At 41.6% G+C, this 24,133-nt stretch overlaps 1 protein-coding gene across 1 annotated transcript in view; it reads left to right on the top strand.

Moving 5' to 3' along the window:
* Nucleotides 1-840: 840 nt before the first annotated feature.
* The window catches only part of LOC307077826 (uncharacterized protein), a 29,293-nt gene continuing 6,000 nt past the window's right edge, over nucleotides 841-24,133 (top strand). The window contains exons 1-21 of the mRNA XM_079739301.1: nucleotides 841-2,660; nucleotides 3,056-3,229; nucleotides 3,368-3,541; nucleotides 3,714-3,760; nucleotides 4,510-5,042; nucleotides 9,315-9,409; nucleotides 9,522-9,638; nucleotides 9,713-9,829; nucleotides 9,933-9,999; nucleotides 10,183-10,402; nucleotides 12,894-14,679; nucleotides 15,075-15,248; nucleotides 15,411-15,584; nucleotides 15,757-15,803; nucleotides 16,554-17,096; nucleotides 20,512-20,573; nucleotides 21,350-21,438; nucleotides 21,551-21,667; nucleotides 21,742-21,858; nucleotides 21,962-22,028; nucleotides 22,212-22,431. Coding sequence (XP_079595427.1) covers nucleotides 937-2,660; nucleotides 3,056-3,229; nucleotides 3,368-3,541; nucleotides 3,714-3,760; nucleotides 4,510-5,042; nucleotides 9,315-9,409; nucleotides 9,522-9,638; nucleotides 9,713-9,829; nucleotides 9,933-9,999; nucleotides 10,183-10,402; nucleotides 12,894-14,679; nucleotides 15,075-15,248; nucleotides 15,411-15,584; nucleotides 15,757-15,803; nucleotides 16,554-17,096; nucleotides 20,512-20,573; nucleotides 21,350-21,438; nucleotides 21,551-21,667; nucleotides 21,742-21,858; nucleotides 21,962-22,028; nucleotides 22,212-22,431 — 6,664 coding nt within the window. The 5' untranslated portion in view covers nucleotides 841-936. The remainder of the gene's footprint in view (nucleotides 2,661-3,055; nucleotides 3,230-3,367; nucleotides 3,542-3,713; nucleotides 3,761-4,509; nucleotides 5,043-9,314; nucleotides 9,410-9,521; nucleotides 9,639-9,712; nucleotides 9,830-9,932; nucleotides 10,000-10,182; nucleotides 10,403-12,893; nucleotides 14,680-15,074; nucleotides 15,249-15,410; nucleotides 15,585-15,756; nucleotides 15,804-16,553; nucleotides 17,097-20,511; nucleotides 20,574-21,349; nucleotides 21,439-21,550; nucleotides 21,668-21,741; nucleotides 21,859-21,961; nucleotides 22,029-22,211; nucleotides 22,432-24,133) is intronic.

The raw sequence follows: 24,133 nt of genomic DNA on the forward strand, positions 1-24,133 counted from the left end.
ACCAAATATATATAGCTTTACATTTACGGCAATACTTATCTTGAAATTATACGGAGGAGGCGGGGCGTGCTGGTGTCATATGCCATTGTTGGGAACGGCAGTTACCATTTCACCCGAACGGCAGTTACCGTTCCTGAACGGCATATGCCATGGTATGTCAGTGGTCGCGGTGTCACATGCCACAGGCCAATAAGCAATCTCGGCGTCTCTCGGATTATCGAGTTGAAGAATGTTGGACATTATGCTGCATATCAGCAGCAGAAAATCTCAGTGGAAGAGTTGCAGCACTATCTTGGTCTTTCAGCATAGCAAGTCACCAGTGATTCACAATCATTATTGCTCTCATGACGCCAATCATAAGTCTGTGTAAATAACAAAATAAACCTGAACATTTTGAATCTGTAACATGCAGTCCTTTTCACAACCATAAGAAATGAAGCCTCTAAATATCGTGATGTTGATAATTTAAAAGGAAATATTGACATGTTTCCACTCAGGCTGGTCTGATACAAATTCGCATGAAATCTTACAAAGAGTTACCAGTCAACATCAAAATGTATTCTTATGCTGAAACAAGGGCAAAATCAGCCATGTTTGGATTTCACTATTCATAGTGTCCATATCAACCACCAAAGCAAAGATGGAGATTGTTGTATTTGCTGGTGAGACCCCAAAGATTGATGTAGATTCGTAATAATGAATCAAAATATTGCATATTCCACTGAGAATGCTGATAGAAATTTGGAGGAATCTTGTACACGAAAATGTACACATAACTTTTCATACGATATCATACGAACCATTGCATGAGGATATTTTATTCCACTGATGTCACTATCCACTCACTTTTGTCTTGTGTTCTTTTGTCATTAAGGCTCTACTGCTGTTCAGTGCACACATAACATCAAGTCTCATCTGAAGGAAAAGTTCAGGTGCATGTTTGAGGGAATCGCTAAAGCAGGACATTCAACACCTCTGAATGACTTCTACACAGACCGCTTCATCACAGAAGGAAGCAGTGGAGAGTTCAACAAGGAACATGAGGTCAGACTGATTGAAACAGCTTCCAGGAAACCAGCCAGGGAGGAAAAACCAATCAGATGTGAAGACATTTTTAAACCCTTACCTGACCAAGATCAACCAATCAGAACAATAATGACAACTGGAGTGGCCGGCATTGGAAAAAACGTCTTAACACACAAGTTCACTCTGGACTGGGCTGAAGGCAAAACCAACCAGGACATAAACATCACATTTCTCCTTACTTTTAGAGAGCTGAATTTAATGAAAGGGAAAGAGTTTAGCTTGGTGGAACTTCTTCATCACTTCTTTATTGAGACCAAAGAAGCAGGAATTTGCAGATTCGACCGGTTCCAAGTTGTCTTCATCTTGGATGGTCTGGATGAGTGTAGACCTCCTCTGGACTTCCAGAACAAACCGATCTGGACTGATGTCACAGAGCCGACCTCGGTGGACATGCTGCTGACAAACCTCATCAGGGGCGACCTGCTTCCCTCCGCTCGCATCTGGATAACCACACGCCCTGCAGCAGCCAATCAGATCCCTGCTGAGTGTGTTGACAGGGTGACAGAGGTGAGAGGGTTCACTGACCCACAGAAGGAGGAGTACTTCAGGAAGAGATTCAAAGAGGAGAAGCTGGCCAGCACAATCTTCTCCCACGTCAAGACATCACGAAGCCTCCACATCATGTGTCACATCCCAGTCTTCTGTTGGATCACAGCTACAGTTCTGGAGGACATCTTTAAAACATCCAGGAGAAGAGAGGAGATTCCCAAGACCGTGACTCAGATGTACAGTCGCTTCCTGAGTGTTCAGTCCATACAGGGGGACAGGAAGTACCATGGGAGAGCTGAAATAGATCAGCACTGGAGTTCAGAGAGCAGGGAGATCATTGCCTCTCTGGGAAAACTGGCTTTTAACCAGCTGGAGAAAGGTAACCTGATCTTCTACGAGGCAGACTTGGAGGAATGTGGCATCGATATCAGAGCAGCCTCATTGACCTCAGGAGTTTTCACCCAGATCTTTAAAGAGGAGTGTGGGCTGTACCAGGACAAGGTGTTCTGCTTTGTCCATCTGAGCCTCCAGGAGTTTCTGGCTGCCCTTTATGTCTTGAAGTCCTTCATCAAAACTGGGGTCAATCTGCTCTCAGAAAAACAACCAACATCCGGGGAAGATAAACTCCTTCTCCTCTACAAGAGTGCTGTGGACAAGGCCTTACAGAGTGAGAACGGACACCTGGACTTGTTCCTCCGCTTCCTCCTGGGCCTCTCTCTGGAGACCAATCAGATTATCCTACAAGGTATACTGGGACAGACAGGAAGTAGCTCACTGAGCAATCAGAATACAGTGTCTTACATCAAGAAGAGGATAAATGGAGATCTTTCTCCAGAGAGAAGTATCAATCTGATCCACTGTCTGAATGAGCTCAACGACCATTCTCTAGTTGAGGAGATCCAACAGCTCTTGACATCAGGAAGTCTCTCTAGAGAATCTCTCTCTCCTGCTCAGTGGTCAGCTCTGGTCTTCATCTTACTGTCATCAGAAGAGGAGCTGGAGGTGTTTGACCTGAAGAAGTACTGTGCTTCTGAGGAGGGTCTTCTGAGGTTGCTGCCAGTGGTTAAAGCCTCCAAAATATCTCTGTAGGTTCACTATTAATAAGTATTACAATACACACAACATAAAATGCATAATACTGGAATATAAATGTTATGATAATATACAAAACATCTCTGTAGTTCTAATGTAATTGTACAATAACATGTACAATACATGCAAGAAAATATAAATAATGCTTCAATAGAAAGTAATATCACTATTCAAAACCATTTTCAAACACTAAAAAGCATATTTTCAATATTCTACATTTTACACCAAATATTGACATTTACGGATATAATATATTGACTAGTATATATTAGTTTAATCAATAAAACATCTCTTAAAGAAAATGTCAACACAATTCCTTCATTATGTTAAAAGTAAAAGGAAAGTTATTTTAATCACAGTTCCTAACATGTTCTGTTTATTTGTGAAGGCTGAATGGCTGTCATCTGTCAGAGAGATGCTGTGAAGCTCTGGCCTCAGTTCTCAGCTCCAACTCCTCTAGTCTGAGAGAGCTTAACCTGAGTACCAATGATCTGCAGGATTCTGGAGTAAAGCTGCTCTCTGCTGGACTGGGGAGTCCACACTGTACACTGGAAACTCTCAGGTCAGTTTCACTCAATGATCCAAGAATTACACCACAAGGTTCACTATCAGAAGGTATTTGACTGATTCACATCCAGAAAAGTAATAATTCACACCTGTGTGTGTGTGTGTGTGTGTGTGTGTGTGTGTGTGTGTGTAGCTTGTCTGGCTGCCTGGTCACACAGGAAGGCTGTGCTTCTCTGGCCTCAGCCCTGAGCTCCAACCCCTCCCATCTGAGAGAGCTGGACCTGAGCTACAATCACCCAGGAGACTCTGGATATATGATGCTCTCTGCTGGACTGGAGGATCCACGCTGGAGACTGGACACTCTCAGGTATGGAGAGGACAGCTCACCACTCAGGGACAATGTCTATTACAAGGATTAAACCAGCTGCTAGATGAAGTGGTTTAAACGCAGCTGTAAATCATGTTATTGAGAAAGTGATGAGAGCAGATGATTAAGGTGAATGTTTCAACATGCTGCTCTCACTTTGTTCCCCCCCCAGTGTGGAGCACGGTGGAGTGTGGAGACTGAAACCAGCTTTAAAGAAGTGTAAGTGTCTGTTTAGTTTAATTCATCACAACATACACTTACTATAGAGATGGAAAGTCCATCCACACAGCAGGAGGTGACGTCTATTCACTCAAATGTGTACTTGTGTGTATGTTTCCGTCTTTATGTATGTCTATTATGTTTGTGTAGGTATGTAGTAGGTGTATGTATGTTTCCATTACATAATGTCTATGTATACTATGTATGAACCAGTGTTACGGTACCAACAGTTAATTTCCAGCTTATATGTCAGCTCAGCTGGTTCAGTCTGTTGTTTACACAGGTAGATTACAATGTATGTGTATTCGAACTGTTCAAAGTCTAATATCATGAAAAGTATGTAGACTATGTATATATATATATTTATAGCTCAGATATTCCATGGGAGCAATTAAGTCATCACGCTGAACATTTGATGTATAATTTGTGTATGTAGTCTAGATATTGAGGGAGGAGATGCACTTTATACATTTCTATAGGTTTCAATGTTTGACTGGGATAGCCACTCACACACTCATGGGATTTGCAATGAACTTTGACTTTGATTATCTTAAAGTCATTGCACACAAGTCCACTATCGTACCAATCATACGATATTATTTGTTTTTCTATGTTAATGCTTATTGAGTAGATTGGACAGGAATAAGAAGAAGAATGCAAGACAACAGAACTAGTGATGATGATGATGATTATGATGATGATGATAAAGATTGGTTCTGCAACTTAATCATGTCTTTTTCTCCTGTCAGATGCCTGTGAACTCACGCTGGACCCAAACACGGCTCAAAGACAACTCTCTCTGTCTGAGGAGAACAGAAAGGTGACAGAGGTTAGCGAGAACCAGTCATATCCTGATCACCCAGAGAGATTTGAGCACTGGCCCCAGGTGTTGTGTAGAGAAGATCTGACTGGCCGCTGTTACTGGGAGGTAGAGTGGAAAGGAAATGTTGCTATAGGAGTGACATACAGAGGAATCACAAGGAGAGGAGCAGGTATTGACAGCAGGCTTGGAGCGAACAACAAGTCCTGGTGTCTTCATTGTTATGAGCGTGGTTACTATGCCCTGTACAACGGTAAAAGAACGGTCACGTGTCTCCCCCACGCTGGCTCTACCAGAGTAGGAGTGTATCTGGACCAGCCTGCTGGCACTCTGTCGTTCTACAGAGTGTCCCCAGGTGGAGGAGGGTCCTCAGACACACTGACACATATCCACACCTTCAAGTCCACCTTCACCCAGGAGGAACTCCTCCCTGGGTTTGTGTTATTGAGTCACGGTGCCTCTGTGACTCTGGGTCGGTTGTAGCAACACAGACACACATGCATATATAAACACACACACGCACATTTATGAATACACACGCATATATGAATACACACAAGACACACACACACACACACATGCATTTATGAATACACACGCATATATGAATACACACAAGACACACACACACACACATGCATATATAAACACACACACACATTTATGAATACACACGCATATATGAATACACACAAGACACACACACACACACACACACACACACACACACGCATTTATGAATAAACACAATACACACACAAACACCCACATTTATTAATCCACACATACACACACACACATGCATATATGATTACACAAAAACTCAAAGGCACACACGTTTGCATGTATGAATACACACATTCCACACACACAGATGCATCTATGAATAAACACACTACAAACACACTTTCACATTCGCACACAAATAAACACATGCATATACATTTAAGTTGATTTAAGTACATGGACTCAACTATACTGCTTTTTTGTGCCTCTGAAAAATGTTGGCGTGATAAACTATGAAAGGAAGAAACTTTTATAATGTTCCATAGGGCTAAGCAGGGTTTACAAAGACTATATTTCTAATGTAAAATGTATTTTAAATATTGATTGATTGTAAATCTAAACTTGTTTATTGTACAATATTTTGTATATTTTCAGACATTATCAGTTTCAAACTAAAGGGCCCTATAGGTTTATATTTTGATAAGCCTAAAATGGAACCTGATTTAAAGCAGATTTAATATTATATTCATAATGAAAGCAGTCTGAGAAAAGCTATTGATCATGATTGACTTTAAACAGAGTATTGATACATGTTCCATACTCCGTTAAAGATATTTACACACCTGTTTATGATTAGTATTGTCTGCTGCTTCTACTGTTTGAGTTCTAGTGTTTTTTGTTGTACTGGTTAATAAAGCATAATATTAATAAACAACTCAGTGGATCAACTTAATGTTGTCGTGTGTTCAGCAGAGGATCCGTTTACACTTGAAGGTCGGGGGTTCACTAAATAAAAATCCAAAACAGAGGCTTCATCTACACAAACATTAATAACCAGGATACCAGCAAGTGCATTTCCATATCAGACTCATACGCCCGAAGAGTGACGGAATATGGAGAGAATTCTAGAAGCGATCCGACAGGAAACAGACCCCAGCTACTGGCGTCGCTCCAGAGATGATCCTTGCAGGCTGGTTGATATACCACCTCCCCCGTGGCGTCTAACAGGACCCTGAGCGTCCATGTTGAAACACACAGAGGTCTGTGTTTGAGGCGGTGGTGCCGAGCTGCAGAAGAAGGAACCTCTCCTTCTCTGGGTGCGCGTGCGAGAGGGCCCATGCAGGACACCGTACCACAGAATCAGATCAGGAACTTTTACATTAAGACAGATCAGTCACACAACGAGTTCACCTTTTGTGTATTGTTATCATAGGGCAAGGCATGACATTAAAGAAGGATTCATTATTAGAATATTTAAATCCCTGCATGCAGTTTCGGCTGCGGCCACTAGAGGGTGCAGTGAGCCTCTGAAACATCACAAAGTGCGCCTATGGAGTTCAGCAGATGATTCTACTTCCTGTTTCTTCAGTTGAAATCCTCCAAGCTCAGCCGATGTTTCTCCAGAGCCCAATATATGCACCTGCTTGCACATGGAAGTCTTTCTTTACTACACAATAGACTATGGGCCTACTTATGTCTCTTACTCACAGGCTCTATATCAACTACAGCCTGTGATAGGAACCATAAATACACTTTATTACTACCTCATTTCAGAGGGTCTCCTGATGAGAAGCAACAAATAAAAAGTTTATGATTACTTCTCTCCTCGCTGTCTCCACAAACTACTGGATACTGAATGACTTCACGTTACAATGTTGGTACACTGTACTGATTTAGTGAGACTAAAGGTGTGTGTTGCTGAATACCAGCCTGTAGAGGGTGTAGCAAGATGGAGGAACACAAGAATCCAACTCAACCAGATTAATCACTGAAGAGAAAATAACCCTGCTATCATAGAAACATAACCATTATTAATGATAACACTACATACTGTATACTATGCTGTTCAAGGTCTGTTTTCTCCTCAACACCTTGTAAAGCCTTTAAAGCTGTCACATCAGCAGCTGCAGTCATGTAGAAATGTTCAATTTCTACATGAATGTTCAAATGTTCCAAAGGATCCACTTTGATGGCATAACAATCCAGTCTGTATTTCATTAAGTTTCTGCTTCTGAATGCTGAATGACACCACGTTAGAATGTTTGTACGCTGTGCTGATTCTAATGAGACTTAAGGTATTCTCAATGCCTGCCTGTAAAGGGTGTGTCAAGATGGAGAATTAAAAGCACACAAAGAATCCAAGCCAACAAGAACACTCATACAGTAAATATGCTGTTCAAACTCAATTACTTAATAACAATCCATGATGACAGTTCACACACTCTGCTGTGTGTCACTATTTATCTGATGATATATTTACTGTTTGGTTTCATGGCTAACATTCTTTATATTTACTCATAAATTGTAAACATTTTGGGACCCCAGTATGGAAAACTAATAGTTCAAAAAGGAGCAAACAGTCAAATGGTTCCACTGTTTAATACCCTTGGATATTTAACATGACCTCATGCGGGCCAAACACATGGACAATATTTTGAAAGTACTCAGAAGTGAGATCAGAGAACATGGTATTTAATGCCTGAATGCATTTTGCAATCAATTTCAATTCAATTTTAATTTAATTGAATTTTATTTGTTTAGCCCTTCATCACCATTACATTCTCAAAGGGCTTAACAGGCCAAATATTTATGACATTTGTGTCGTTTTGGCAAAGGTTTAGCTTTTGCTCCAATTTGTGTGTAGAATTCAGCGAAAATTAGCAAAAGACTTCGGAGCTCTCTGTCCATCGTTCATATTTTAATGAAGTGATTATTCGTCATCAGTGAGTGAGGTCATGGAACAGCAGCATATAGGAGGCTAGTCTGAGAGGAGTATGAACTGGGAGGGGAACTGGTCCAACTGGTTGGTTCACAGTATCATTTCCTTGTTATGAGTCGGGCTGTTTGGTGTGGCTCACTTCATTACAGCAGGAAGAAGACTAAGGTACTGTACTCAACTCTGATCCCTGATATATCATACGTATGCAGAACTTTAAATCTTATCAGTAGGTTGACTGATTTAGGAGCCCAGCAGCACAATCTTTACTCTCAGAGCCTTTAGAACCGTGTTAATGTTTGTCTCCGTTCCTAACACTTAACTTGTGTTTTCCTTTTGTGCTTTTATATTTTCATACGATATGGGGTAACACACGTTTTAATCACAGAGATGCTAAGGTACAGTTTGATGTGTTATGTTTTCTTTCGATTATTTGGTATAATCGAAAGATTTACTTACTATATTTATTTACTATATTCTCACTGTATTAATATATTCTAAATTATTCGGTTCTCAGTCCAAGTTCAGTGTTTCCAGGTTCCTGCTGTAAAAGAGACGTTGATCTCAGAGAGGGAACCTGTTTGAATAAAGGAATACGGGTCAGAGCATCAATACCTGTTCCCGTGTTGAGGGCGTTTCGGTCCAGGAACCAAACAGAACCCACATTTGGTTTCAATGGAGAACGATTTAAATTTAAACATTCACTGTAACGAGTAGTTTGAACTGTCTCATGGACTGTGTGTGTCTGTGTTGTAATGAGGTCAGTTTGGTTGCGCTGTGGGCTTTTATTGTGGAGTTTCAGTATGAACTATAATGAGGTCAGTTTGGTTTTGTTGTGGACTTTTATTTTGGAGCTTAATTGGTAACATTAGTTTCTTATTGAAGGTTATATAACGGTTTAGAACACTGATCTGTAGACTATTGATGCTCTATTGATTATGATCTACTGGAAGAGGGTTCAGCATTTCAGAAGGGAAATAAGGAATCATCCTAATATTGATTTGTATGAGATCCATACATAGATAGTTATAGAGTGTGTATGTATGATATCTAGACATAGAGAGTGTTAGAATGTATAGATTTAGACATAGATAGGGATATAGTGTGTGTGTGTGTGTGTGTGTGTGTGTGTGTGTGTGTGTGTGTGTGTGTGTGTGTGTGTGTGCGATCTAGACATAGAGAGTGATAGAGTGTGAAAATTAAACATTAGGAGGATAGGAAGTTGTCAATTTCATGCTCGCTAGTCAAATAGAATCCACAGAAACAATATGTAGTTGTGTTTGTGTCCAGGTCTCCAGTCTACTATGGATGAGGAGAGAGAGGAGGGGGGTCCTACCTCTAAAACCACTCTGTCTGGGGAACATGGCCGCCAGAGCAAAGCTAAGAGGTAAGAGGAGGATCTCTCCCCTTCTGTGACTTTGATCCATCTCAGAGCTCAGTAGTGATACATCATGACTCCATCCTTAGTCTGAGTAACAGCTGTGTGTGTTGTGTTGAAGCCCAGAGCAGCAGGAGAGAGCAGACTCCCCTGGACCCAGCTGTGTCTCCATGAAGAGTGACCGCTCTATGGCTCAACCTGAACAGTTTAAAGATGGAAATCTATCTATTAAGAAGAGGTAAGGATTTAGCAGAGATGATAAAAATACAGCATATAACAAACATCAATAAATCCTGGTTCTTGTTTTTCTAGAAAAGTCCTGCAGGAGAGGGCAGACTCCCCTGGACCCAGCTGTGACTCCATGAAGAGTAACCGGTCTATGGATAGACCTCCTGAATTGAAAGATGGACGCCCCACCAGAAAGGATAGGTAGGAGTTTCAAACAGAAGAGGATTTATCTGACTTAATGTATGTAAGTCAGGAGAAAAAGATCCAAAGTGTGTGTGTGTTTGTGTGTGCTTGTTCTCCACAGACAACACCAGAAGAGGTCAAAGGTTACCAGTGCTCAGTCAGTACAGCAGCAAACAGAGCTGATCAAGGTGTGTAAATGTACCAGACATTTGACTTAAGCTCTACAGGAACATTAGAAAGCATCTCTTGTGGTGCTAAAAGTATCCAAGGTTCCCTCTTTAGACCAGCGGGACGTGAATCCAGGACAGATGCTTCTGATGTTCTCAGTTAGTTCAGAGTAAAGTTCTCCTTGATGTTCGTTTCTATTCCAGAGGGCTGAGGAGAACGCACATGCTTTTCTAGACAAGGAGCTGAAGAAGCTCTGGAGGGTTCTCTTCCCACAATGCTCAGAGAGTCAGAGGGAGGAGGAGGAGGAGGTGGATGGTAAGAATGAGGAGCAGAGGAGGCGCGCCATAGAGGGAGTGGCCGACATCACAAAGCTCTGCCTGATGGAAATGAACCAGAATGAACTGGCCGACACACTGGGGGGCGGTAAGGTACTCTTATCTTGAAAACAGGGCTAGTGCAGCATTTGTTCAGCAAATTAAATTACATAATGTGAGATTTCTGCATTTCTACCATCAATTTGGAGATCTTTCCTATTCTGGGTTAGATGGTTTGATCCAGATATGTATGGTTATGTGGGGATATCAAATTAAATGGTTTGATCCAGATATGTAAGGGTATTGTGGGATTATCCAGTAGCGCTGAGATCGTTTATTGGCCTGTGGCATGTGCCACCGCGACCACTGACATACCATGGCATATGCCGTTCAGGAACGGTAACTGCCGTTCAGATGTGCGATCTGTTGTTGCTCTTGAAATGACAGATGCTTTAGAAAACAGCCGGACTTGCTCCGGTGACGGTAGTAAGCCTAGCCTTTAATCATCTGCTCGTTCCAAATGCTTCTTCTGATAGCTTGTAACCCAAGACGTCTCCTATTTGCCTTAAATGGAGTGCGAGTTGATGGTATCCTGTAAAACTTCTGCGTTTTGTTAGTCTTATTAAAACGGTTTGTGCAACCAACCGCACAACAAGACATGATCGCGGCTCTAGTCGCTCTGGTCTCTTTCTGCACTACATGCGCGTAGATCGGGGAGTGACGTAGACTGACGATCCCTCAGAGTCCTCGGTTGCTAAGCGACGTCAACGTCTTTGGCAGACTATTTCTCAGCTGATCAACACTACGAATGCTGATAACAAATAAATTGTAAAAAGACATACAGTGTACATTTATTTGGCCATATGCTAAAGACGTGTCTAGTTTACCGTCATGCAGGCTGTGTTCAGTAAAATAAATAGCGATGTTTTAATAATTTTGATTGATTTCATACAAATCAAACCTCTCCCTGTGTCGTTGTGTGTGCGTGTATCCGAGGTGCGTGCGTGCGTGGGGGGTTCTTGATTGACCGATTTTCGAATGTTATTCGAATACTTCGCAGCGAATATTGAATAGTATTTTTGCCAGGAATGCACATCCCTAGTACTTACCATTTTACATGAGTGGCATGCCAGTGGAAAAACGGTAGCTCTCATCCCACGACATATCCCGCTTTGATCGTTGAACTCTTTTCACATAGTAGTTATAAAAAGCTATTAAAACTACAAAATGACTCCATTAATGCAGGCTATGTGGAAAATGCATGGACCTATTAAAGAAAATGCGCTGACGTTGGCTCAGCCTTGCTCCGCCTCTTCCGCTACGTAGCTAAGATGGCTGCCGTAGAGTACGAAAATGTAGATCAATCCACACTCCGCGGTTTGACCGTTTGAGTATACCATCCGGGTCCTTTCAGTACACTTCTTTTCGCCCTGGTCTTAATTGGAACGCCCTATGTACTCAAACTAAGTATAATGAGTGTGGATAGTATGCATATTGGAACACAGCAATAGACTATGGCTCTAAATCTCTGTTATTGATTAGTCAGACCTGTTTAGGTGGCTAGGCTAACTACCGTCACCGGAGCAAGTCCGGCTGTTTTCAAAAGCATCTGTCATTTCAAAAGCAACAACAAACAGGTCGCACATATCCTAACAACAGAACGGACCAGAGAAACGTATAAATCCCTTTATTTACAGCGTTATGTTGTGATATAGTGCCAATAAAGACCAAATATATATAGCTTTACATTTACGGCAATACTTATCTTGAAATTATACGGAGGAGGCGGGGCGTGCTGGTGTCATATGCCATTGTTGGGAACGGCAGTTACCATTTCACCCGAACGGCAGTTACCGTTCCTGAACGGCATATGCCATGGTATGTCAGTGGTCGCGGTGTCACATGCCACAGGCCAATAAGCAATCTCGGCGTCTCTCGGATTATCGAGTTGAAGAATGTTGGACATTATGCTGCATATCAGCAGCAGAAAATCTCAGTGGAAGAGTTGCAGCATTATCTTGGTCTTTCAGCATAGCAAGTCACCAGTGATTCACAATCATTATTGCTCTCATGACGCCAATCATAAGTCTGTGTAAATAACAAAATAAACCTGAACATTTTGAATCTGTAACATGCAGTCCTTTTCACAACCATAAGAAATGAAGCCTCTAAATATCGTGATGTTGATAATTTAAAAGGAAATATTGACATGTTTCCACTCAGGCTGGTCTGATACAAATTCGCATGAAATCTTACAAAGAGTTACCAGTCAACATCAAAATGTATTCTTATGCTGAAACAAGGGCAAAATCAGCCATGTTTGGATTTCACTATTCATAGTGTCCATATCAACCACCAAAGCAAAGATGGAGATTGTTGTATTTGCTGGTGAGACCCCAAAGATTGATGTAGATTCGCAATAATGAATCAAAATATTGCATATTCCACTGAGAATGCTGACAGAAATTTGGAGGAATCTTGTACACGAAAATGTACACATAACTTTTCATACGATATCATACGAACCATTGCATGAGGATATTTTATTCCACTGATGTCACTATCCACTCACTTTTGTCTTGTGTTCTTTTGTCATTAAGGCTCTACTGCTGTTCAGTGCACACATAACATCAAGTCTCATCTAAAGGAAAAGTTCAGGTGCATGTTTGAGGGAATCGCTAAAGCAGGACATTCAACACCTCTGAATGACTTCTACACAGACCGCTTCATCACAGAAGGAAGCAGTGGAGAGTTCAACAAGGAACATGAGGTCAGACTGATTGAAACAGCTTCCAGGAAACCAGCCAGGGAGGAAAAACCAATCAGATGTGAAGACATTTTTAAACCCTTACCTGACCAAGATCAACCAATCAGAACAATAATGACAACTGGAGTGGCCGGCATTGGAAAAACCGTCTTAACACACAAGTTCACTCTGGACTGGGCTGAAGGCAAAACCAACCAGGACATAAACATCACATTTCTCCTTACTTTTAGAGAGCTGAATTTAATGAAAGGGAAAGAGTTTAGCTTGGTGGAACTTCTTCATCACTTCTTTATTGAGACCAAAGAAGCAGGAATTTGCAGATTCGACCGGTTCCAAGTTGTCTTCATCTTGGATGGTCTGGATGAGTGTAGACCTCCTCTGGACTTCCAGAACAAACCGATCTGGACTGATGTCACAGAGCCGACCTCGGTGGACATGCTGCTGACAAACCTCATCAGGGGCGACCTGCTTCCCTCCGCTCGCATCTGGATAACCACACGCCCTGCAGCAGCCAATCAGATCCCTGCTGAGTGTGTTGACAGGATGACAGAGGTGAGAGGGTTCACTGACCCACAGAAGGAGGAGTACTTCAGGAAGAGATTCAAAGAGGAGAAGCTGGCCAGCACAATCTTCTCCCACGTCAAGACATCACGAAGCCTCCACATCATGTGTCACATCCCAGTCTTCTGTTGGATCACAGCTACAGTTTTGGAGGACATCTTTAAAACATCCAGGAGAAGAGAGGAGATGCCCAAGACCGTGACTCAGATGTACAGTCGCTTCCTGAGTGTTCAGTCCATACAGGGGGACAGGAAGTACCATGGGAGAGTTGAAATAGATCAGCACTGGAGTTCAGAGAGCAGGGAGATCATTGCCTCTCTGGGAAAACTGGCTTTTAACCAGCTGGAGAAAGGCAACCTGATCTTCTACGAGGCAGACTTGGAGGAATGTGGCATCGATATCAGAGCAGCCTCATTGACCTCAGGAGTTTTCACCCAGATCTTTAAAGAGGAGTGTGGGCTGTACCAGGACAAGGTGTTCTGCTTTGTCCATCTGAGCCTCCAGGAGTTTCTGGCTGCCCTTTATGTCTTGAAGTCCTTCATCAAAACTGGGGTCAATCTGCTCTCAGAAAAACAACCAACATCCGGGGAAGATAAACTCCTTCTCCTCTACAAGAGTGCTGTGGACAAGGCCTTACAGAGTGAGAACGGACACCTGGACTTGTTCCTCCGCTTCCTCCTGGGCCTCTCTCTGGAGACCAATCAGATTATCCTACAAGGTATACTGGGACAGACAGGAAGTAGCTCACTGAGCAATCAGAATACAGTGTCTTACATCAAGAAGAGGATAAATGGAGATCTTTCTCCAGAGAGAAGCATCAATCTGATCCACTGTCTGAATGAGCTCAACGACCATTCTCTAGTTGAGGAGATCCAACAGCTCTTGACATCAGGAAGTCTCTCTAGAGAATCTCTCTCTCCTGCTCAGTGGTCAGCTCTGGTCTTCATCTTACTGTCATCAGAAGAGGAGCTGGAGGTGTTTGACCTGAAGAAGTACTGTGCTTCTGAGGAGGGTCTTCTGAGGTTGCTGCCAGTGGTTAAAGCCTCCAAAATATCTCTGTAGGTTCACTATTAACAAGTATTACAATACACACAACATAAAATGCATAATACTGGAATATAAATGTTATGATAATATACAAAACATCTCTGTAGTTCTAATGTAATTGTACAATAACATGTACAATACATGCAAGAAAATATAAATAATGCTTCAATAGAAAGTAATATCACTATTCAAAACCATTTTCAAACACTAAAAAGCATATTTTCAATATTCTACATTTTACACCAAATATTGACATTTACGGATATAATATATTGACTAGTATATATTAGTTTAATCAATAAAACATCTCTTAAAGAAAATGTCAACACAATTCCTTCATTATGTTAAAAGTAAAAGGAAAGTTATTTTAATCATAGTTCCTAACATGTTCTGTTTATTTGTGAAGGCTGAATGGCTGTCATCTGTCAGAGAGATGCTGTGAAGCTCTGGCCTCAGTTCTCAGCTCCAACTCCTCTAGTCTGAGAGAGCTTAACCTGAGTACCAATGATCTGCAGGATTCTGGAGTAAAGCTGCTCTCTGCTGGACTGGGGAGTCCACACTGTACACTGGAAACTCTCAGGTCAGTTTCACTCAATGATCCAAGAATTACACCACAAGGTTCAATATCAGAAGGTATTTGACTGATTCACATCCAGAAAAGTAATAATTCACACCTGTGTGTGTGTGTGTGTGTGTGTGTGTGTGTGTGTGTGTGTGTGTGTGTGTGTGTGTGTGTGTGTAGCTTGTCTGGCTGCCTGGTCACACAGGAAGGCTGTGCTTCTCTGGCCTCAGCCCTGAGCTCCAACCCCTCCCATCTGAGAGAGCTGGACCTGAGCTACAATCACCCAGGAGACTCTGGATATATGATGCTCTCTGCTGGACTGGAGGATCCACGCTGGAGACTGGACACTCTCAGGTATGGAGAGGACAGCTCACCACTCAGGGACAATGTCTATTACAAGGATTAAACCAGCTGCTAGATGAAGTGGTTTAAACGCAGCTGTAACTCATGTTATTGAGAAAGTGATGAGAGCAGATGATTAAGGTGAATGTTTCAACATGCTGCTCTCACTTTGTTCCCCCCCCAGTGTGGAGCACGGTGGAGTGTGGAGACTGAAACCAGCTTTAAAGAAGTGTAAGTGTCTGTTTAGTTTAATTCATCACAACATACACTTACTATAGAGATGGAAAGTCCATCCACACAGCAGGAGGTGACGTCTATTCACTCAAATGTGTACTTGTGTGTATGTTTCCGTCTTTATGTATGTCTATTATGTTTGTGTAGGTATGTAGTAGGTGTATGTATGTTTCCATTACATAATGTCTATGTATACTATGTATGAACCAGTGTTACGGTACCAACAGTTAATTTCCAGCTTATATGTGAGCTCAGCTGGTTCAGTCTGTTGTTTACACAGGTAGATTACAATGTATGTGTATTCGAACTGTTCAAAGTCTAATATCATGAAAAGTATGTAGACTATGTATATATATATTTATAGCTCAGATATTCCATGGGAGCAATTAAGTCATCACGCTGAACATTTGATGTATAATTTGTGTATGTAGTCTAGATATTGCGGGAGGAGATGCACTTTATACATTTCTATAGGTTTCAATGTTTGACTGGGATAGCCACTCACACACTCATGGGATTTGCAATGAACTTTGACTTTAATTATCTTAAAGTCATTGCACACAAGTCCACTATCGTACCAATCATACGATATTATTTGTTTTTCTATGTTAATGCTTATTGAGTAGATTGGACAGGAATAAGAAGAAGAATGCAAGACAACAGAACTAGTGATGATGATGATGATGATGATGATGATGATGATAAAGATTGGTTCTGCAACTTAATCATGTCTTTTTCTCCTGTCAGATGCCTGTGAACTCATGCTGGACCCAAACACGGCTCAAAGACAACTCTCTCTGTCTGAGGAGAACAGAAAGGTGACAGAGGTTAGCGAGAACCAGTCATATCCTGATCACCCAGAGAGATTTGAGCACTGGCCCCAGGTGTTGTGTAGAGAAGATCTGACTGGCCGCTGTTACTGGGAGGTAGAGTGGAAAGTAGATGTTACTATAGGAGTGACATACAGAGGAATCACAAGGAGAGGAGCAGGTAGTGACAGAAGGCTTGGAGCGAACAACAAGTCCTGGTGTCTTCATTGTCATGAGGGTGGTTACTCTGCCCTGTACAACGGTAAAAAAACAGTCACGTGTCTCCCCCACGCTGGCTCTACCAGAGTAGGAGTGTATCTGGACCAGCCTGCTGGCACTCTGTCCTTCTACAGAGTGTCCCCAGGTGGAGGAGGGTCCTCAGACACACTGACACATATCCACACCTTCAAGTCCACCTTCACCCAGGAGGAACTCCTCCCTGGGTTTGGGTTATTGAGTCATGGTGCCTCTGTGACTCTGGGTCGGTTGTAGCAACACAGACACACATGCATATATAAACACACACACGCACATTTATGAATACACACGCATATATGAATACACACAAGACACAAACACACACACACACACACACACACACACGCATTTATGAATACACACGCATATATGAATACACACAAGACACACACACACACACACACATGCATATATATAAACACACACACACACACACACACACATGCATTCATGAATAAACACAATACACACACAAACACCCACATTTATTAATCCACACATACACACACACACATGCATATATGATTACACAAAAACTCACATGCACACACGTTTGCATGTATGAATACACACATTCCACACACACATATGCATCTATGAATAAACACACTACAAACACACTTTCGCATTCGCACACAAATAAACACATGCATGTACATTTAAGTTGATTTAAGTACATGGACTCAACTATACTGCTTTTTTGTGCCTCTGAAAAATGTTGGCGTGATAAACTATGAAAGGAAGAAACTTTTATAATGTTCCATAGGGCTCAGCAGGGTTTACAAAGACTATATTTCTAATGTAAAATGTATTTTAAATATTGATTGATTGTAAATCTAGACTTGTTTATTCTACAATATTTTGTATATTTTCAGACATTATCAGTTTCAAACTAAAGGGCTCTGATATCAGTTTATATTTTGATAAGCCTAACATGGAACCTGATTTAAAGCAGATTTAATATTATATTCATGAAAGCAGTCTGAGAAAAGCTATTGATCATGATTGACTTTAAACAGTATTGATACATGTTCCATACTCGTTAAAGATATTTACACACCTGTTTATGATTAGTATTGTCTGCTGCTTCTATTGTTTGAGTCCTAGTGTTTTTTGTTGTACTGGTTAATAAAGCATAATATTAATAAACAACTCAGTGGATCAACTTAATGTTGTCGTGTGTTCAGCAGAGGATCCGTTTACACTTGAAGGTCGGGGGTTCACTAAATAAAAATCCAAAACAGAGGCTTCATCTACACAAACATTAATAACCAGGATACCAGCAAGTGCATTTCCATATCAGACTCATACGCCCGAAGAGTGACGGAATATGGAGAGAATTCTAGAAGCGATCCGACAGGAAACAGACCCCAGCTACTGGCGTCGCTCCAGAGATGATCCTTGCAGGCTGGTTGATATACCACCTCCCCCGTGGCGTCTAACAGGACCCTGAGCGTCCATGTTGAAACACACAGAGGTCTGTGTTTGAGGCGGTGGTGCCGAGCTGCAGAAGAAGGAACCTCTCCTTCTCTGGGTGTGTGTGCGAGAGGGCCCATGCAGGACACCGTACCACAGAATCAGATCAGGAACTTTTACATTAAGACAGATCAGTCACACAACGAGTTCACCTTTTGTGTATTGTTATCATAGGGCAAGGCATGACATTAAAGAAGGATTCATTATTAGAATATTTAAATCCCTGCATGCAGTTTCGGCTGCGGCCACTAGAGGGTGCAGTGAGCCTCTGAAACATCACAAAGTGCGCCTATGGAGTTCAGCAGATGATTCTACTTCCTGTTTCTTCAGTTGAAATCCTCCAAGCTCAGCCGATGTTTCTCCAGAGCCCAATATATGCACCTGCTTGCACATGGAAGTCTTTCTTTACTACACAATAGACTATGGGCCTACTTATGTCTCTTACTCACAGGCTCTATATCAACTACAGCCTGTGATAGGAACCATAAATACACTTTATTACTACCTCATTTCAGAGGGTCTCCTGATGAGAAGCAACAAATAAAAAGTTTATGATTACTTCTCTCCTCGCTGTCTCCACAAACTACTGGATACTGAATGACTTCACGTTACAATGTTGGTACACTGTACTGATTTAGTGAGACTAAAGGTGTGTGTTGCTGAATACCAGCCTGTAGAGGGTGTAGCAAGATGGAGGAACACAAGAATCCAACTCAACCAGATTAATCACTGAAGAGAAAATAACCCTGCTATCATAGAAACATAACCATTATTAATGATAACACTACATACTGTATACTATGCTGTTCAAGGTCTGTTTTCTCCTCAACACCTTGTAAAGCCTTTAAAGCTGTCACATCAGCAGCTGCAGTCATGTAGAAATGTTCAATTTCTACATGAATGTTCAAATGTTCCAAAGGATCCACTTTGATGGCATAACAATCCAGTCTGTATTTCATTAAGTTTCTGCTTCTGAATGCTGAATGACACCACGTTAGAATGTTTGTACGCTGTGCTGATTCTAATGAGACTTAAGGTATTCTCAATGCCTGCCTGTAAAGGGTGTGTCAAGATGGAGAATTAAAAGCACACAAAGAATCCAAGCCAACAAGAACACTCATACAGTAAATATGCTGTTCAAACTCAATTACTTAATAACAATCCATGATGACAGTTCACACACTCTGCTGTGTGTCACTATTTATCTGATGATATATTTACTGTTTGGTTTCATGGCTAACATTCTTTATATTTACTCATAAATTGTAAACATTTTGGGACCCCAGTATGGAAAACTAATAGTTCAAAAAGGAGCAAACAGTCAAATGGTTCCACTGTTTAATACCCTTGGATATTTAACATGACCTCATGCGGGCCAAACACATGGACAATATTTTGAAAGTACTCAGAAGTGAGATCAGAGAACATGGTATTTAATGCCTGAATGCATTTTGCAATCAATTTCAATTCAATTTTAATTTAATTGAATTTTATTTGTTTAGCCCTTCATCACCATTACATTCTCAAAGGGCTTAACAGGCCAAATATTTATGACATTTGTGTCGTTTTGGCAAAGGTTTAGCTTTTGCTCCAATTTGTGTGTAGAATTCAGCGAAAATTAGCAAAAGACTTCGGAGCTCTCTGTCCATCGTTCATATTTTAATGAAGTGATTATTCGTCATCAGTGAGTGAGGTCATGGAACAGCAGCATATAGGAGGCTAGTCTGAGAGGAGTATGAACTGGGAGGGGAACTGGTCCAACTGGTTGGTTCACAGTATCATTTCCTTGTTATGAGTCGGGCTGTTTGGTGTGGCTCACTTCATTACAGCAGGAAGAAGACTAAGGTACTGTACTCAACTCTGATCCCTGATATATCATACGTATGCAGAACTTTAAATCTTATCAGTAGGTTGACTGATTTAGGAGCCCAGCAGCACAATCTTTACTCTCAGAGCCTTTAGAACCGTGTTAATGTTTGTCTCCGTTCCTAACACTTAACTTGTGTTTTCCTTTTGTGCTTTTATATTTTCATACGATATGGGGTAACACACGTTTTAATCACAGAGATGCTAAGGTACAGTTTGATGTGTTATGTTTTCTTTCGATTATTTGGTACTATATTCTCACTGTATTAATATATTCTAAATTATTCGGTTCTCAGTCCAAGTTCAGTGTTTCCAGGTTCCTGCTGTAAAAGAGACGTTGATCTCAGAGAGGGAACCTGTTTGAATAAAGGAATACGGGTCAGAGCATCAATACCTGTTCCCGTGTTGAGGGCGTTTCGGTCCAGGAACCAAACAGAACCCACATTTGGTTTCAATGGAGAACGATTTAAATTTAAACATTCACTGTAACGAGTAGTTTGAACTGTCTCATGGACTGTGTGTGTCTGTGTTGTAATGAGGTCAGTTTGGTTGTGTTGTGAACTTTTATTGTGGAGTTTCAATACAAACTGTAGTGAGTTAGTTTGGTTGCGCTGTGGGCTTTTATTGTGGAGTTTCAGTATGAACTATAATGAGGTCAGTTTGGTTTTGTTGTGGACTTTTATTTTGGAGCTTAATTGGTAACATTAGTTTCTTATTGAAGGTTATATAACGGTTTAGAACACTGATCTGTAGACTATTGATGCTCTATTGATTATGATCTACTGGAAGAGGGTTCAGCATTTCAGAAGGGAAATAAGGAATCATCCTAATATTGATTTGTATGAGATCCATACATAGATAGTTATAGAGTGTGTATGTATGATATCTAGACATAGAGAGTGTTAGAATGTATAGATTTAGACATAGATAGGGATATAGTGTGTGTGTGTGTGTGTGTGTGTGTGTGTGTGTGTGTGTGTGTGTGTGTGTGTGTGTGTGTGTGATCTAGACATAGAGAGTGATAGAGTGTGAAAATTAAACATTAGGAGGATAGGAAGTTGTCAATTTCACGCTCGCTAGTCAAATAGAATCCACAGAAACAATATGTAGTTGTGTTTGTGTCCAGGTCTCCAGTCTACTATGGATGAGGAGAGAGAGGAGGGGGGTCCTACCTCTAAAACCACTCTGTCTGGGGAACATGGCCGCCAGAGCAAAGCTAAGAGGTAAGAGGAGGATCTCTCCCCGTCTGTGACTTTGATCCATCTCAGAGCTCAGTAGTGATACATCATGACTCCATCCTTAGTCTGAGTAACAGCTGTGTGTGTTGTGTTGAAGCCCAGAGCAGCAGGAGAGAGCAGACTCCCCTGGACCCAGCTGTGTCTCCATGAAGAGTGACCGCTCTATGGCTCAACCTGAACAGTTTAAAGATGGAAATCTATCTATTAAGAAGAGGTAAGGATTTAGCAGAGATGATAAAAATACAGCATATAACAAACATCAATAAATCCTGGTTCTTGTTTTTCTAGAAAAGTCCTGCAGGAGAGGGCAGACTCCCCTGGACCCAGCTGTGACTCCATGAAGAGTAACCGGTCTATGGATAGACCTCCTGAATTGAAAGATGGACGCCCCACCAGAAAGGATAGGTAGGAGTTTCAAACAGAAGAGGATTTATCTGACTTAATGTATGTAAGTCAGGAAAAATAGATCCAAAGTGTGTGTGTGTTTGTGTGTGCTTGTTCTCCACAGACAACACCAGGAGAGGTCAAAGGTTACCAGTGCTGAGTCAGTACAGCAGCAAACAGAGCTGATCAAGGTGTGTAAATGTACCAGACATTTGACTTAAGCTCTACAGGAACATTAGAAAGCATCTCTTGTGGTGCTAAAAGTATCCAAGGTTCCCTCTTTAGACCAGCGGGACGTGAATCCAGGACAGATGCTTCTGATGTTCTCAGTTAGTTCAGAGTAAAGTTCTCCTTGATGTTCGTTTCTATTCCAGAGGGCTGAGGAGAACGCACATGCTTTTCTAGACAAGGAGCTGAAGAAGCTCTGGAGGGTTCTCTTACCACAATGCTCAGAGAGTCAGAGGGAGGAGGAGGAGGAGGTGGATGGTAAGAATGAGGAGCAGAGGAGGCGCGCCATAGAGGGAGTGGCCGACATCACAAAGCTCTGCCTGATGGAAATGAACCAGAATGAACTGGCCGACACACTGGGGGGCGGTAAGGTACTCTTATCTTGAAAACAGGGCTAGTGCAGCATTTGTTCAGCAAATTAAATTACATAATGTGAGATTTCTGCATTTCTACCATCAATTTGGAGATCTTTCCTATTCTGGGTTAGATGGTTTGATCCAGATATGTATGGTTATGTGGGGATATCAAATTAAATGGTTTGATCCAGATATGTAAGGGTATTGTGGAATTATCCAGTAGCGCTGAGATCGTTTATTGGCCTGTGGCATGTGCCACCGCGACCACTGACATACCATGGCATATGCCGTTCAGGAACGGTAACTGCCGTTCAGATGTGCGATCTGTTGTTGCTCTTGAAATGACAGATGCTTTAGAAAACAGCCGGACTTGCTCCGGTGACGGTAGTAAGCCTAGCCTTTAATCATCTGCTCGTTCCAATCGCTTCTTCTGATAGCTTGTAACCCAAGACGTCTCCTGTTTGCCTTAAATGGAGTGCGAGATGATGGTATCCTGTAAAACTTCTGCGTTTTGTTAGTCTTATTAAAACGGTTTGTGCAACCAACCGCACAACAAGACATGATCGCGGCTCTAGTCGCTCTGGTCTCTTTCTGCACTACATGCGCGTAGATCGGGGAGTGACGTAGACTGACGATCCCTCAGAGTCCTCGGTTGCTAAGCGACGTCAACGTCTTTGGCAGACTATTTCTCAGCTGATCAACACTACGAATGCTGATAACAAATAAATTGTAAAAAGACATACAGTGTACATTTATTTGGCCATATGCTAAAGACGTGTCTAGTTTACCGTCATGCAGGCTGTGTTCAGTAAAATAAATAGCGATGTTTTAATAATTTTGATTGATTTCATACAAATCAAACCTCTCCCTGTGTCGTTGTGTGTGCGTGTATCCGAGGTGCGTGCGTGCGTGGGGGGTTCTTGATTGACCGATTTTCGAATATTATTCGAATACTTCGCAGCGAATATTGAATATAGTATTTTTGCCAGGAATGCACATCCCTAGTACTTACCATTTTACATGAGTGGCATGCCAGTGGAAAAACGGTAGCTGTCATCCCACGACATATCCCGCTTTGATCGTTGAACTCTTTTCACATAGTAGTTATAAAAAGCTATTAAAACTACAAAATGACTCCATTAATGCAGGCTATGTGGAAAATGCATGGACCTATTAAAGAAAATGCGCTGACGTTGGCTCAGCCTGGCTCCGCCTCTTCCGCTACGTAGCTAAGATGGCTGCCGTAGAGTACGAAAATGTAGATCAATCCACACTCCGCGGTTTGACCGTTTGAGTATACCATCCGGGTCCTTTCAGTACACTTCTTTTCGCCCTGGTCTTAATTGGAACGCCCTATGTACTCAAACTAAGTATAATGAGTGTGGATAGTATGCATATTGGAACACAGCAATAGACTATGGCTCTAAATCTCTGTTATCGATTAGTCAGACCTGTTTAGGTGGCTAGGCTAACTACCGTCACCGGAGCAAGTCCGGCTGTTTTCAAAAGCATCTGTCATTTCAAAAGCAACAACAAACAGGTCGCACATATCCTAACAGAACGGACCAGAGAAACGTATAAATTCCTTTATTTACAGCGTTATGTTGTGATATAGTGTCAATAAAGACCAAATATATATAGCTTTACATTTACGGCAATACTTATTTTGAAATTATACGGAGGAGGCGGGGCGTGCTGGTGTCATATGCCAT

The sequence above is a fragment of the Pollachius pollachius genome (genome assembly GCF_949987615.1).
Source record: "Pollachius pollachius genome assembly, chromosome: 7".
Classification (NCBI taxonomy): Eukaryota; Metazoa; Chordata; class Actinopteri; order Gadiformes; family Gadidae; genus Pollachius; species Pollachius pollachius.